At 43.2% G+C, this 14,645-nt stretch overlaps 1 protein-coding gene across 1 annotated transcript in view; it reads right to left on the bottom strand.

The window, feature by feature from the left end:
* Positions 1 to 14,645, bottom strand: part of ZCCHC7 (zinc finger CCHC-type containing 7) — a 298,818-nt gene that overhangs the window by 119,954 nt on the left and 164,219 nt on the right. The window contains exon 5 of the mRNA XM_073591705.1: positions 14,069 to 14,239. Within this exon, the coding sequence (XP_073447806.1) occupies positions 14,069 to 14,239 (171 nt within the window). The remainder of the gene's footprint in view (positions 1 to 14,068; positions 14,240 to 14,645) is intronic.

Genomic DNA, 14,645 nt, shown 5'->3' on the forward strand with positions numbered 1-14,645 from the left:
AGCCCGCTGTGGGCTGAATCTGGGACACAGGAGTGCAGAACTGAGTGCACTCCTGCGAACCAGAAGAGAAGTATGGCCGAAAATTAGATTTTTTTCGAGGGAAGGGATCTGTGTCCCATGATGTACTCAAAGAAAAGGATTTGACGAAAAAAATCCTAGTTTTCCTTTTCATACATCATGGGACACAGAGTCAGGCTAATATTCATTACCTGCTGGGATGTCCCAGAGCAATAGCCTTGAGGGGAAGGAGACATCCTGCCAAACAATAGCCATCAGAACTTATACGACAGCCCATAGTACAGTGCGGCCGAAAGCCTCGGCTGCTCGGACATCCACTTGATAAAATTTTGATTTTGTGAACGTATGCACCGAAGACCAGGTAGCAGCCTTACAAATCTGAGCCACAGATACCTGATGGCGAAAAGCCCAGGAGGTTCCTACACCCCTGGTAGAATGAGCTCTCACCCTAAAGGGAGGAGCTTTATGTTTCAGACCATAGGTCTGAATGATCAATTGACGAACCCAATTGGCAATGGAAGCTACCTGCCACTTCTTGGGTCCTTTTGGTAAAACAAAAAGAGTCTGATCCTCGGATCTCCGCAGATAAAGACAAGTAAACCTTGACTGCCCGGAAAACCTCCAAAGAATGCAGTCGTCTGTCTTTCGCTGAACGAGGCTGAGAGAAAAAAAGAAGGCAAAATAATGTCCTGATTTAAATGAAAGGCTGACACCACTTTTGGCAAAAAGGATGAAACAGGTCGTAACACGGATCAAGTACGGTTCCCTGCATGAAAGGGCTGCCAACTCCGACACCCTTCGAGCCAAGGTGATAGCCATCAGGAAGGCTAGCTTGCGTGACAGCAAGTCTAATGGAATTTCCTTGATGGGTTCAAATGGTTGTTTCTGTAACACAGACAGCACCAAGTTCAAGTCCCAAGGACACATAGGTGACCTAATGGGGGGAAGCGAGTTGCCCCATGCATAAAGGTTTGGACCAGTGAATGGGAGGCTAAAGGCCTTTGAAAGAATACTGATAGGGTCGAAACTTGACCTATGATTGCACTCAAAGCCAATTTGATTTCTACAGCTGACTGTAGAAGAGAGAGAATTCTCCCAATCACGTATTTCCGAGGATGCCATTTTTTTGCGTCACACCAAGCAATACAAGTCTTCCAGACTTTATGATAGATCTTCTTAGTGACAGCTTTTCAAGCATTCACTAGGGTAGACACCACTGGTCCAGAGATGCTACGGTCCTTTAACACCATGGCTTCAATAGCCATGCCGTCAAATTTAGAGACTGTAAATTGGGGTGGAATATAGGACCTTGAGAAAGTAGATCGGGGCGACGTGGAAGAGTCCATGGCCCGTCTCACAATCTCCGGGAACCAGGGCCTTCTGGGCCAGGCCGGTGCCACCAGAATGACTGGAACTCGCCCTCTCCCTGAATCCTGTGCAACAAATTTGGATGGAGAGGGATCGGAGGGAAAGCATAAACCAGGGAGTACTGGCTCCATGGAACTACCAGAGCATCTGCTCCAAATTTCAGAGGATCTCTTGTTCAGGACACAAACCGCTGTAGCTTGTTGTTGAGCCTGGATGCCAGTAGGTCGACCTCTGGCCATCCCCGATGTTGGCAAATTTCCTGGATCACCCCTGGGTGTAGAGACCATTCCCCCGGGCATATCTGCTGGCGGCTGAGATATTCTGCCTTCCAGTTCTCTACTCCCTGGATATGGGCTGCCTATAGAATCGGCACATGTCCCTCTGCCCAGGCTAGTATGTGGTTCACCTCCTTCAGAGCGGAACGACTCCTGGTACCACCTTGGTGGTTTATGTAGGCCACTGCAGTGGCATTGTCGGACTGAACCCCGATAGGGCAGTCCTGAAGCTCCACCACCCATGACCGTAGGGCCAGTCGTACTGCTCGTAATTCCAGGACGTTGATGGGTAGGATCTGTTCTGTCCTTGACCATTTGCCCTTGAGCTGTGTGCCCCTCTAGGGTCGCTCCCCAGCCCGAGAAGCATCTGTAGTCAGTACTCTCCAAGTTACTGGGAAAAAGGATTTTCCCTTTCGCAGGTTCTGATCCTGCAACCATCAGTTTAGATTTAAGCGTGCCCGAGGAGATAAGCACATTGGATAATCCAGGGCTTGTCCTCTTCTGTTCCAAACCAACCAGATGTCTTGTTGAAAAGGCCTGGAATGGAACTGGTCATAGGGCACTGCCTCGGAGGATACCATCCTCCCTAGAAGACTCATACAGAGCCGAATGGAGGGTTGTCTGGTGCCCCTTATCTGACGCACCTGAACCTTCAGGGCACAGATCCTTACAGGTGGCAAGAATACTCTTGCTTGAACCGTATCCAGGATCAGACCTAAATACTTTAGACCTTGAGCTGGTTTCAAGGCTGACTTTGATATTTCTGATCCAGCTTAAGCTTTTCAAATACCGCACTGTGCATGTTATGCTCTGCTCTAGAGCCTGTAATGAGTGATCTCTGAGCAGGAGGTCGTCCAGATACCCAAGCACTAGGGTCCCCTGGGCCCTTAAAAGACACAGCACGAGTGCTAGACAAAAAAAGAGAATCCCCTAGGTGGACTTTTAAGGCACGGATGTAATTTATAGAGAAAACATATATTTTATTAGACACAGTAAAAACAAAGTATATTAGAATGGTTACGATAGCTGTATACTAGGTACAAAATCACCACAATGATTGACTGTAAAATTCTCATAATTCACCCAACGCGTTTCAGAGTATCTATGGCTCCTTCTTCAGGGGTGTTTATAACAAGGCAAATCATACATCTAAAATGTAGTAACAGCCTAAAGTCAAATACAGTATATACAAAGATGTACAGTGAACAATGTTAAATTCTAGCATGTATATTGCAATAATAATGTAGTGCATAGATTCACATATATTGTGGAGATATCGTAGGCGAGAAATTTCAATAAAGCTATTTAAAAACAAGGAGTATAACCATAAGTGGGTCTCCAGAAATCTGCCTGTAAAGCTGAAGGAGGGCGTAGCCCTGTAGGTAAACAGTAATGAGTTATAATGGGAGCGTATTGAATGGTGAAATTCAGCTAGCCTGCATCATCCCTATAAAAGAATTTTCAAAGATGTGCAAGCAAGATATATATATATAGATATATATATATATCTATATATATATATCTATATATATATATATATATATATATAATATTTCAGATATTTTTGTAATAATGTATATACAGTGGGGACGGAAAGTATTCAGACCCCCTTAAATTTTTCACTCTTTGTTATATTGCAGCCATTTGCTAAAATCATTTAAAGTTCATTTTTTTCCTCATTAATGTACACACAGCACCCCATATTGACAGAAAAACACAGAATTGTTGACATTTTTGCAGATTTATTAAAAAAAACTGAAATATCACATGGTCCTCAGTATTCCTTTGCTGTGACACTAATATATTTAACTCAGGTGCTGTCCATTTCTTCTGATCATCCTTGTGATGGTTCTACACCTTCATTTGAGTCCAGCTGTGTTTGATTATACTGATTGGACTTGATTAGGAAAGCCACACACCTGTCTATATAAGACCTTGCAGCTCACAGTGCATGTCAGAGCAAATGAGAATCATGAGGTCAAAAGGAACTGCCTGAAGAGCTCAGAGACAGAATTGTGGCAAGGCACAGATCTGGCCAAGGTTACAAAAAGGTGATGGCTGCAATATAACAAAGAGTAAAAAAATATAAGGGGGTCTGAATACTTTCCGTCCCCACTGTATATGATGCTTTTAAATATTTAACAGTAAAAATAAGTGGAATGAATGATAGAGCAGTAATAGCCCATCAGAGATTTAACATGTAAGAACTGTCACGCAACATAGGTCAAACATACCTATGACGCGAATCTTCGTACACCCAGATAAAGGCTACTGCGCATGTGCGGCGAAGCCACATGCGCCATGGCCGCCAAACTGCTAAGTCCAGCGGCACTTTTATGAATGCAGGTGTGCCATGGCCGCCAAACAACTGCTGAGCACAGCGGCACTCTTGCGAATGCACGTACGTCATGGTGAACCAAGGCAAAATGGCGCTCCATCGTGCGCCATCATACAGGTAAAGATCAGCCAGACACAAGCAAACACAGCTAGCCCAAAACTCGCCGTATGTTCACCGCACACGGGTGTCCAGCCTCTAGCTAGCTTGACTGATTGTTACAATCACTGGGACACCCCACAATCGTAAGTAAAGGGGTTTCACTTACCTGCCCAGGCGCAGGACAGCTTAGAAACGAAGAGCCCATCATGGCGGGTTCCTGTCACTTGAGGACCTTCAAGGACTGGGTACCCTTTTCATGTTTAGGTTCCACTCCCTTGGACCTGTACAGCATCCTGCAGGAATGCCTTAGCACTGTAGTGTCCAGGATTCCGCTTCGCAGGGTCCAGGGCCCGGAGGCCGCATTACAGGAAAAACCTTGCAGGATTGCGAGGCTCGGGTACCATTTATCTAAGCATAATAAGCCTGTGTCAAATGGATCCGATCGGTCAATCCCTTGATTCATTTAAGAACCATTTGTGGACTAGAGACCTGGAGCTCAGAGAGCTCAAACAAACTGTGCCATCCACCTTGCAGACACCGGTAAAAGACTGAAGTGCTTCCTGTGTGGGAGGGGTTACGTAGGGGATCACTTCTGTCTAAAGACCTTTGGTCTACCAGTGTTCATTCACCTGGAAATGGAGTATAACCCAGTAGGTAACGAATATTAGCTTGACTCTGTGTCCCATGATGTATGAAAAAGAAAGTATGGCCTTATTTCTACTTTAGGGCCATCTACCATCCTGTGATTTATCATATAAAGTAGCTAGGGTCAGCAAGATAGCATCATGGTATTACCATGAGATAGCAAGACTTTTGACATGGTCTATTTGAGAGGTTTGGATGAGAGAAGTATGTCTACTCCTGTTTACTCAGATGCAGCTTTCCTCTTATTTCCTTCCCAAGTTAAAAAAGACAACCAAACAAATCCTGACTGAGGTTCTAAACTTTTTCTTCTACCTTCTATTCTTTCTACAAAAATGTTTTTTGCCCTCTGACACTCGTCAGATACAAAGGCAGTAAGTAGACATTTCCCCAGTAGGGGACAGGCAGCAATAAAAAGTTGGTATTAAACTAAAACTACATAGCTAAAACTGGAGTTAAAGTGGTTGTAAAGCCTGAAGGTTTTTCACCTTAACCACTTGCCGACCGCCGCACGCCGATGTACGTCCAAAGTTTGTGGATATCATTTTTATGGCAGCAGCTAGCTGCCATAACCCCGGTATCCCCGTTTTCATACGGCGGTCAGGTTTCACATAAAAGTGGCCTCTGCAGCGGATTCGCCACGAGATCACTTTTATCAGTGGCGGGAGAGGAGCACCCCCCTCCCGCCGCAATCCGGTGCCCTTCGCCGCTTACCGGAGCCGTCGGTAGCGGCGGAGGCAATCGCGTCCTTCTCAGTGCTGTGCCTGGAGACGAGTGAGGCTAAGATGGCGCCCATTCGTCTCCATGACACTGCTGGGCGGAAGTGACGTCAAAATGTCACTTCCGCCCATACGTCTTAAAAGGCACATTTTTTCAATGTCATTTTTTTAAATGACTTTTTTTTTATTGCATTTTAGTGTAAATATGAGATCTGAGGTCTTTTTGACCCCAGATCTCATATTTAAGAGGTCCTGTCATGCTTTTTTCTATTACAAGGGATGTTTACATTCCTTGTAATAGGAATAAAAGTGACAATTTTTTTTTTTTTTTTATAAAAACAGTGTAAAAATAAATAAAATAATGCAAAATAAATAATAAAAAAAATAATTTTTAAAAAACCCCGTGTCCTGACGACCTCGCACACAGAAGTGATCACATACGTGAGTAGCGCCCGCATATGAAAAAATGGTGGTCAAACCACACATGTGAGGTATCACCGCAATCATTAGAGCGAGAGCAATAATTCTAGCCCTAGACCTCCTCTGTAACGCAAAACATGCAACCTGTAGAATTTTTTAAACGTCGCCTATGGAGATTTTTGAGGATAAAAGTTTGACGCCATTCCACGAGCGGGCGCAATTTTGAAACGTGACATGTTGGGTATCAATTTACTTGGCGTAACATTATCTTTCACAATATAAAAAAAAAATTGGGCTAACTTTACTGTTGTCTTATTTTTTTATTCAAAAAAGTGAATTGTTTCCAAAAAAAAGCGCGCTTGTAAGACCGCTGCACAAATACGGTGTGAAAAAAAGTATTGCAATGACCGCCATTTTATTCTCTAGAGTGTTAGAAAAAAAAAAACAATATATAATGTTTGGGGGTTCTAAGTAATTTTCTAGCAAAAAAACCTGTTTTAAACATGTAAACACCTAAATTCCAAAACGATCCAATCCAGTGATGTGTACGAGCACAGCGGCTCAAGACGCTGTCTCTCTCCTCATTGGACAGATTGAAAGCAGCAGCAGGAGCCATTGCTGTCAATCAAATTCAGTGACACGGGAGCAGGGCCAGGTCCCGTTGTCTGTCAATGGAAAGCGGCTTTGCATGGGGGCACCCGATGAAGAGGAGAGGCCCGGAGCGCCAGCAGGGCACCCCAGAAGAGGAGGATCAGAGCTGCTCTGTGCAAAACAATTGCACAGAGCAGGTAAGTATAGGCACGTTTGTTTTTTTAATAATAAAAAAAAAACAAAACGACCCTTTAAACAGGTGACAAGTCTCACTTTTCTTTAGCTTGTATGCCTAAGAAGGTCAACTCCCAGAACCAAAAATACTATTATTGCTATGGTGACATGGAAACTACAGAGAGGTACTCCGAAATAGAAACAACCTTAAACTTTAATTATTTAAAACAGACCTTGCACTATTAAACAAGGACTGCTTAATATACTTAAGGTCCACTTACTATATAAGAGCCTCCATCATCCTCGCTCATTGGCAAGGGTGAAATCATGATCTTTCTGGTGACATTCCTAGGAATGCTGTGTATTCTTCTCAGGACATTTTGGACAATCAGCATTCCCTGGATCTTGCTGGAAGGATCATATTAGCACCCTCTACTATGTGGAAGCCAGAGGTAAAGTAAGAATATTTATTAAAGGATAAGTTCTCCTTTAACCACTTCAATACCAGGCACTTATACACCTTCCTGCCCAGACCAATTTTCAGCTTTCAGCGCTGTCGCAATTTGATCGACAATTGCGTGGTCATGCTACACTTTACTCAAACACATTTTTTATCATTTTGTTCCCACAAATATAGCTTTCTTTTGGTGGTATTGGATCACCTCTGCGATTTTTATTCCTTGCGCAAAAAAATAAAAAAAAAAAAAAGGGAAATTTTGAAAGAAAAAAAAAGTTCTTTATTTCTGTTATCATTTTTTGTAAATAAGTATGTTTTCCTTTTCAATGACGGGCACTGATATGGCTGCACTGACGGGCACTGATATGGCTGCACTGATAAGGCGGCACTGACGGGCACCGATGAGGTGGCACCAATGAGGTGGCACTGATGGGTGGCACTGATGGGCACTCATAGGCAGCATTGATGGGCACTTATGGGTGGCACTGATGGGTACTTATGGGTGGCACTAATAGGTGAACACTGCTGGGCACAGATAGGTGGGCACTAATGACAATGATGGGTGGCACTGATGACACTGATGGGTGGCACTGCTGGGCATCACTGAATTTGTTTTCATAATGGTGCCAGTCAGTGCATAGATCGGGCACATATTGGCACATGTGGATGGCCATGGGGGATGTACCTGGCCATCCACATGTTATATGCTTCCCTGGTGGTCTGAAGTGGGCATCCGAGGGGGGGCTGTGCTGATAAATAATCAGCACAGACCCCCCCCCCCCCCCTCTGTGTAAAGAGCCGCGTCCGTGGCTCTTTAACCATGTAATCGGCTGTGTCCAATCACAGCCGGTCACATGTAAACACAGAGATGCTGGTAATCAGCTCTCCTCGCCTCACACTGACAGAGTGTGTGGCGAAGAGAGGCGATCAGCAGCATCTCCTCACAGGGGGACATGTAGCAATGTAATCAGGGCACTGATCATCAGTGCCCTGATTATAAAGAAATATAGTGTCACAATACAGTGCCCACCAATGTTAGCATACAGTTCCCACCAGTGGCAGCAATTAGTGCTGACCACTGCCCAAAAGTGCCACCAATCACTGCCCATTAGCCATGCCAGTCAGTGCTGGCAATCAGTGCCGCCTATCAATGCCCATCACTGCTGTCCGTCCATCAATGCCCATCAGTGCCGCCTATCCGTGACCACCAGTGCCGCCTATCAGTGCCACCTAACATTGCCTATCAGTGCCACCTATCAGTGCCCATAAGTGTGGCATATTAGTGCCTCCTCATCAGTGCCAGATCAGCCTATCAGTGCCCATCGGTGCCGCCTAATTAGCGCACATCAGTGAAGGCGAAAAATTACCTAGTTACAAAATTTACTGACAGAAAAAAGTAAAAAACATTTTTTTTTCAAAATTTTTGATTTTTTTTTGTAAAAGATAAAAAAAAACAGCAGTGATTAAATACCACCAAAAAAAAGCTCTATTTGTGTGAAGAAAATGATAAAACATGTGTTTGGGTACAGGGCGCTGAGATCTGAAAAATGGCTTGGGCAGGAAGGGGGTGTTAGTGCCTGGTAGGCAAGTGGTTAAAGGATAAGTTCACCTTTGGGAACATGTTACATGTTCCCACTGCTGCAGGCACTCCCTCCTTTCCCTGTGAGAACCCCCCCTTTCCGTAGCTGTCACTTTTTAAATACAGTGCACACACAGCCACATCATTAATTCACAGAGCTCTGTGTGTAAGTGAACTACAAGTCCCAACATTCTTTATGGCTGTTGGCTTGTAGTTCTCAATGAACTACCACGGCGCTGTTGAGTGCTGTAGTTCATTGAGTCTTCATTTCAGTGTGAAACTGCGTGGCCGCACAGGGGAGACAGCTCATACTGACAGTCTGCAGGAGACCTGCATGGCTTCAGCGGTATGCTGATCACTGGTGCAATGCTTTCCATGCTCCTAAAAAAAAAAAAGGTAATTTATTATTTTAAAAAAATGTAAATTTATCCCTTAAAAATTTTCTCGGCAGCTCTTTTTTCACTTTGTTGCAGCAATTGATAATGGGGAAGGGACCCTGATGGTTTTAGAAGACTCTGTTGTTAAAAGAAATGTCTACTTTAAATAAACTATTATGTGTAAGAAACAAAATGTGGAAAGGAAATCAATTTAACATAACCATGTAAAGAAAAAGTACTCGGTCAGCAAAATTAAGAGGAACTCTCCACTTAGAGTTATTACATCCAAAAGTGACATTTTAATTAAAAGGTGTGATCTGGTTGACTGACTCACCTGGTAGCTTTTAAGGTTCTGAAAACTCCAGAAATTTGCCGTAACAGTGGTCCCTGGCTCTTTTAAGACCCATCTTAAAGTTTAATTTGTTCAGTTACTAAAGGTGCGTTCCCACTCTGTATTTTCCATCAAGACCTCTTATGAAGGGTCTGATCAGGTCTGCCTGTCAGTTTTCCATGCAGACCTGATTGGATCCTGCATTCAACCCTATAGACCAGAGGGTGTAAAACGGATCTGTGTCCATTTACACCCGCCTACCTCCAAACGGATCCAATAAAAATATATGGTAGGGGATCCACCCCCCTCTGTGTAGGCAAATCAGATCAGGGGGGCAGTTTATTATTTTATTTATTTATTTCAGGTACTTATATAGCGCCGTCAATTTACGCAGCGCTTTACATATGTATTATACATTCACATCAGTCCCTATACCCTCAAGGAGCTTACAATCTAAGGTCCCTAACTCATATTCATACCTGTTGGGTGTAAATGGACAGATGGAGTCCTTTTATAACTGGACAGATCCCCTGCTGATCTAAAAGATGTCCACCCCGTGTGAAAGGGGCCTAACACAAAAAAAAAAAAAAGCCTATACTTTAGTACGAGTATCTACAAAGTTTATTTTAGTTACGAATATATTTCAGTTTCTGAGATTCTCCTAAATCTCATAACAGAGGTGTGATACTTAATACCGGACACTTTCACCCATCCTTTTAGTCCAGGCTATTTTTTAGCTTTCAGTGCTGTCACACTTTGAATGACAATTACTCAGTCATGCAATGCTAAAACCCAATACATTTTTACCTTTTTTTTTTTTTTTGGACAGATAAAGCGGTCTTCTATCACCACTTTTTTTTGCTATATAAAATGAAAAACATAACAAAAATTTAAAAAAAAACAAAAAAAAAACCCTTAGTTTCTGTTATAAAATTTTGCAAATAAATTAATTTATTAAATTTAGGCCAAAATGTATTCTGCTACATTTCTTTGGTAAAAATAACCCAAATCAGTTTATTAGTTACTACTATCTTTTCATGTGACAACACTGAAGAAATGACACTTTGCTACATTGTAAAGTAGTGAGTGTACAGCTTGTATAACAGTGTAAACTTGCTGTCCCTTCAAAATAACTCAACACACAGCCATTAATGTCTAAACCACTGGCAACAAAAGTGAGTACACCCCTAAGTGAAAATGTCCAAATTGGGTCCAAGTAGACATTTTTCCTCCCTGGTGACATGTGACTCGTTAGTGTTACAAGGTCTCAGGTGTGAATGGGGAGCAGATGTGTTAAATTTGGTGTTATCGCTCTCACTCTCTCATACTGGTCAATGGAAGTTCAACATGACACCTCATGGCAAAGAAGTCTCTGAGGATCTGAAAAAAAGAATTGTTGCTCTACATAAAGATGGTCTAAGCTATAAGAAGATTGCCAAGACCATGAAACTGAGCTGCAGCATGGTGATCAAGACCATACAGCGTATTAACAGGACAGGTTCCACTCAGAACAGTATTAAAAGGAAGGTTGGGGGAGGGGACAACCCAAAGAGATGGGTTCAAAAAGGGGTTACTTTGGGCAACAATATAGTCTAAGGTTGGTATAGTGTTAAAATCAATTTTATTGTATTATCTTGACATATAAAATCACAACTTAAATCGAAACTGTAAATATGAAAACTATGATGCAATTAAGCCTCGAACAAGCCAGACAAGACAGACTAGACAAACAGTACATTAAAGAACATATATTGCTACCCAGTCAGGGCTTATTGCATTGTGCCTCATTGGCCTGATGGTTTAGTCAATTAGTCAAAATAGTGGTAGATTAATATCAACCAGTGATATTCGATAATCAATTTAAAGTTTAGATGTAATATGGGCCCCTGTGGCAGGATGAAATAGGAGGGTAAGAAGTGCAGTGAAAGGAAGGCACCTGTGCTGTATTAGGACAGGATTAGGACTCCTAATGGTATCTGTGTAATGGAGATTCTGGTATTCCTCAAGGTTAAATAGGGGGAAGTATGGACAGGCCGTCCTGTAACAGTGTTAGCTCCTATACAGTAAACTGGAAGTCATTAATCATCCCGCCGTGATATTGAGAATCCTGATTAAGACTGGTATCAAATATGTGGTGGAGTCAATATTCAGTCAGCAATTGGTAAGGTGTTCAAGTGGCGATGCAAGCACTGAGTGGTCTGGTTATGTTATTTGCGATGCGGTTGAAATTATGCTTGGCTATATTGGTTTAGCTGTACATTACCACCATCTTCAGCGCTGCTCCGCTCAGCGGTGCTGTAGTCTGCTGGTCCTGAATGCCGTGACGTCCGTAGCGTTCCGTATCACACACGGGGTATCCTCAGGATCCTACAGTGGATTGCCGTGACCGCTAGTGGAATCTCTCCTTATTGGCTTGTCCGCTGTGATCCCATCCTCAGAGGGGATTCCAGTAGCTATGTGACGTCTGGCAGGCCTTTTCCGCCTTTGGAGTGGCGGTCAGGTGCTCACCATATCAGCTGGTTGCCGTACACTTCCCTCAGTGCCCTAAGCGCATGGATTGGGTAGCGCAGTGACGTCAACACGTTTCGCCGTGATTCAATGACGTAGCTTCATCTTTGGACGTTCATTGGTCGGTTACCCACACTCCCTTCTTATAGTATCTTTCGCTGGGGGTCGCCGTCAACTCAGAACAGGCCTCACCATGGTCGACCAAAGAAGTTGACTGCATGTGCTCAGCATCTTAGCCAGAGGTTGTCTTTGGGAAATAGACGTATGAGTGCTGCCAGCATTGCTGCAGAGGTTGAAGGGGTGGGTGTCAGCCTGTTAGTGCTCAGAACATATGTCGCACACTGCATCAAATTGGTCTGCATGACTGTCGTCCCAGAAGGAAGCCTCTTCTAAAGATGATGCACAAGAAAGCCCGCAAACAGTTTGCTGAAGACAAGCTAAGGACATGGATTACTTGAACCATGTCCTGTGGTCTGATGAGACCAAGATAAACGTATTTGGTTCAGATTGTGTCAAGCATGTGTGGCGGCAACCAGGTGAGGAGTACAAAGACAAGTGTGTCTTGCCTACAGTCAAGCATGGTGGTGGGAGTGTCATGGTCTGGGGCTGCATGAGTGCTGCCAGCACTGGGGAACTACAGTTCATTGAGGGAAACATGAATGCCAACATGTACTGTGACATACTGAAGCAGAGCATGATCTCCTCCCTTTGGAGACTGGGCCGCAGGGCAGTATTCTAAAATGATAAAGACCCCAATTTTTTTGTTATTGCTTCTACACACAATTAGATTAAATAATTTTTGATGTTTCTTTTTTGCATCTTTATTGATGTTCAAACTTGCTGAAACCAGCAGTCCTTACAGATTGCGGGATTGCTGGCTTTTCTTTAACATCCACAGCTGTCAAATTAATCCCTCCATGCTGGCCAGCTTTAAAGCCAGTTGTTTGAGACCTAGTGGGACGACGTTGAAAAGGGGCGGAGCCCTGAAACACATACGTCCGTCCACCTTCACACAGGGCTTCGCTTTACTGAAGCCTCAGAGAGAACTGCATGCACGCCGCCAGCATGCTTTTCCTGTTAGATCTGGTCCTCCATCATCCAGCTCACCAGTTTCCCAATTTATGCTGATACGCAATGGAATTCACCAACAGTTCTGGAGTAGTGCTGAGTGCTGTCATATACAGTAAGCCAGATTTGCTTTTCATTAAAGTTGACATTTCTTAAAGAGGAAGTAAACCCTGGACTTTATTCCTTTTTTTTTGTTTTTTTTGTTTACATATTAACATCCAACAATGTATTGATAAGCCTTACACTATAAAAGGTGACAAAAGCAAGGCTTGGAAGTACCTTTTTTTATCTTTTATAACATTTTTCTTCTTCCTGGCATTGGCCTCGCCATCTTTACTAATGATTGCTGGCTCGGGTGCGGACGTAATTTCTGCCCTTCCTTTCCTTCATGTCGAAATTTCGCGCAGGTGCGATTGCGTTTAAATCAAGCCTCTAGCTAGAACAGCTGCTTCCTATGAATGTCTCTTTGCTGCTAAAGTTCACTCCCCCTGTGTGACATTTTATACAGTCACAAGGGGAGAAACAGAAAGGAGAGGAGGACGACACAGTACCGTTCTCAATGGAAGTAAGTGAAGACAGTGAACGGCACACATAGCGTGCCGTTAAAGAAGCTACGGACTGCGAATGCACCGGTTACACCACTACAGTTTGCAGGACGGATTATGAAGAAACAGAAAGAGTAAGTAAAATTTCATAGGCAGCGATTAGCTGCCAGTACTATGCAGATTGTAATGAGCTAAAGTGGTGAGTTTACAACCACTTTAAGCTGACCCAGCACCTCAGTCTTTCTGTAATAAGCACTCGGTAAGGCTGTTCAGAGGTTACATGAGATCTTGTTTACTACTGTGATTTGACACAGTTATCACATAGTACAGGGCTGCTGTTATTGGCCCTGGTACCATGTGATTGCTGTGACCAATCACAGAGCTCACACAGTAGCAATCAATGATAGCTTTGTTTAATACTGTAACAGGGATTGCTGTGATTGGTCACAGTAATCACATGGTACCAGGGCCACTCACAGCAGCCCAGTAGAACGATCAGTGATCTCCTTTGCACAGTAGTCGTAGATCCCCCAAAAGTAAAAAGATAGGTTACACTTACATCAGCATAGTGGCCAACCATTGCACAACGATGGCACTTCTTCTGCCAGTAGGGTCGCTCTGTACAGTTCTGGTAAAAATGACCAGGCATGAAGCAGTTTGAACAGTAAGGAGATGAACAGGAATATTGGAGATGTCCTCTCTGTCCACAGAGGCAACAGGCTGGTAGTTTCTAGTTATAAAAGAAAAAGAGAAAATATAAAGAAAAAAACCCCAAGAACATAAAAACCATGTATGAGAGAAAACAACTAATTTTCATAAACATTGAGCTATCCAATTTACTCATTGTAAAGGGACAATACAGACAGAATATCCATGTGTTATGCATTGGTGTTTGGGATGCCTTACAGCGGGCTCTACAGCAACAGCCTAAATATTAAAACACATTGATTGGTATGAGGGTGCATAGTCTTGCTTAGACAGTTTTACTAGAATTACAAAAAAGTTGTGATATGTTCTCCAGCAGAAACTGAGGATCGCAAAACCAAATGTGAAGATTATAAATACAGACCAATCCTGCAAGAGAATACACTTCAGGGTAATCACATATTAGCTGCAACTATGTATTATTCTACAAA

Source organism: Aquarana catesbeiana, linkage group LG01 (assembly GCF_042186555.1).
Source record: "Aquarana catesbeiana isolate 2022-GZ linkage group LG01, ASM4218655v1, whole genome shotgun sequence".
NCBI classification, from domain to species: domain Eukaryota; kingdom Metazoa; phylum Chordata; class Amphibia; order Anura; family Ranidae; genus Aquarana; species Aquarana catesbeiana.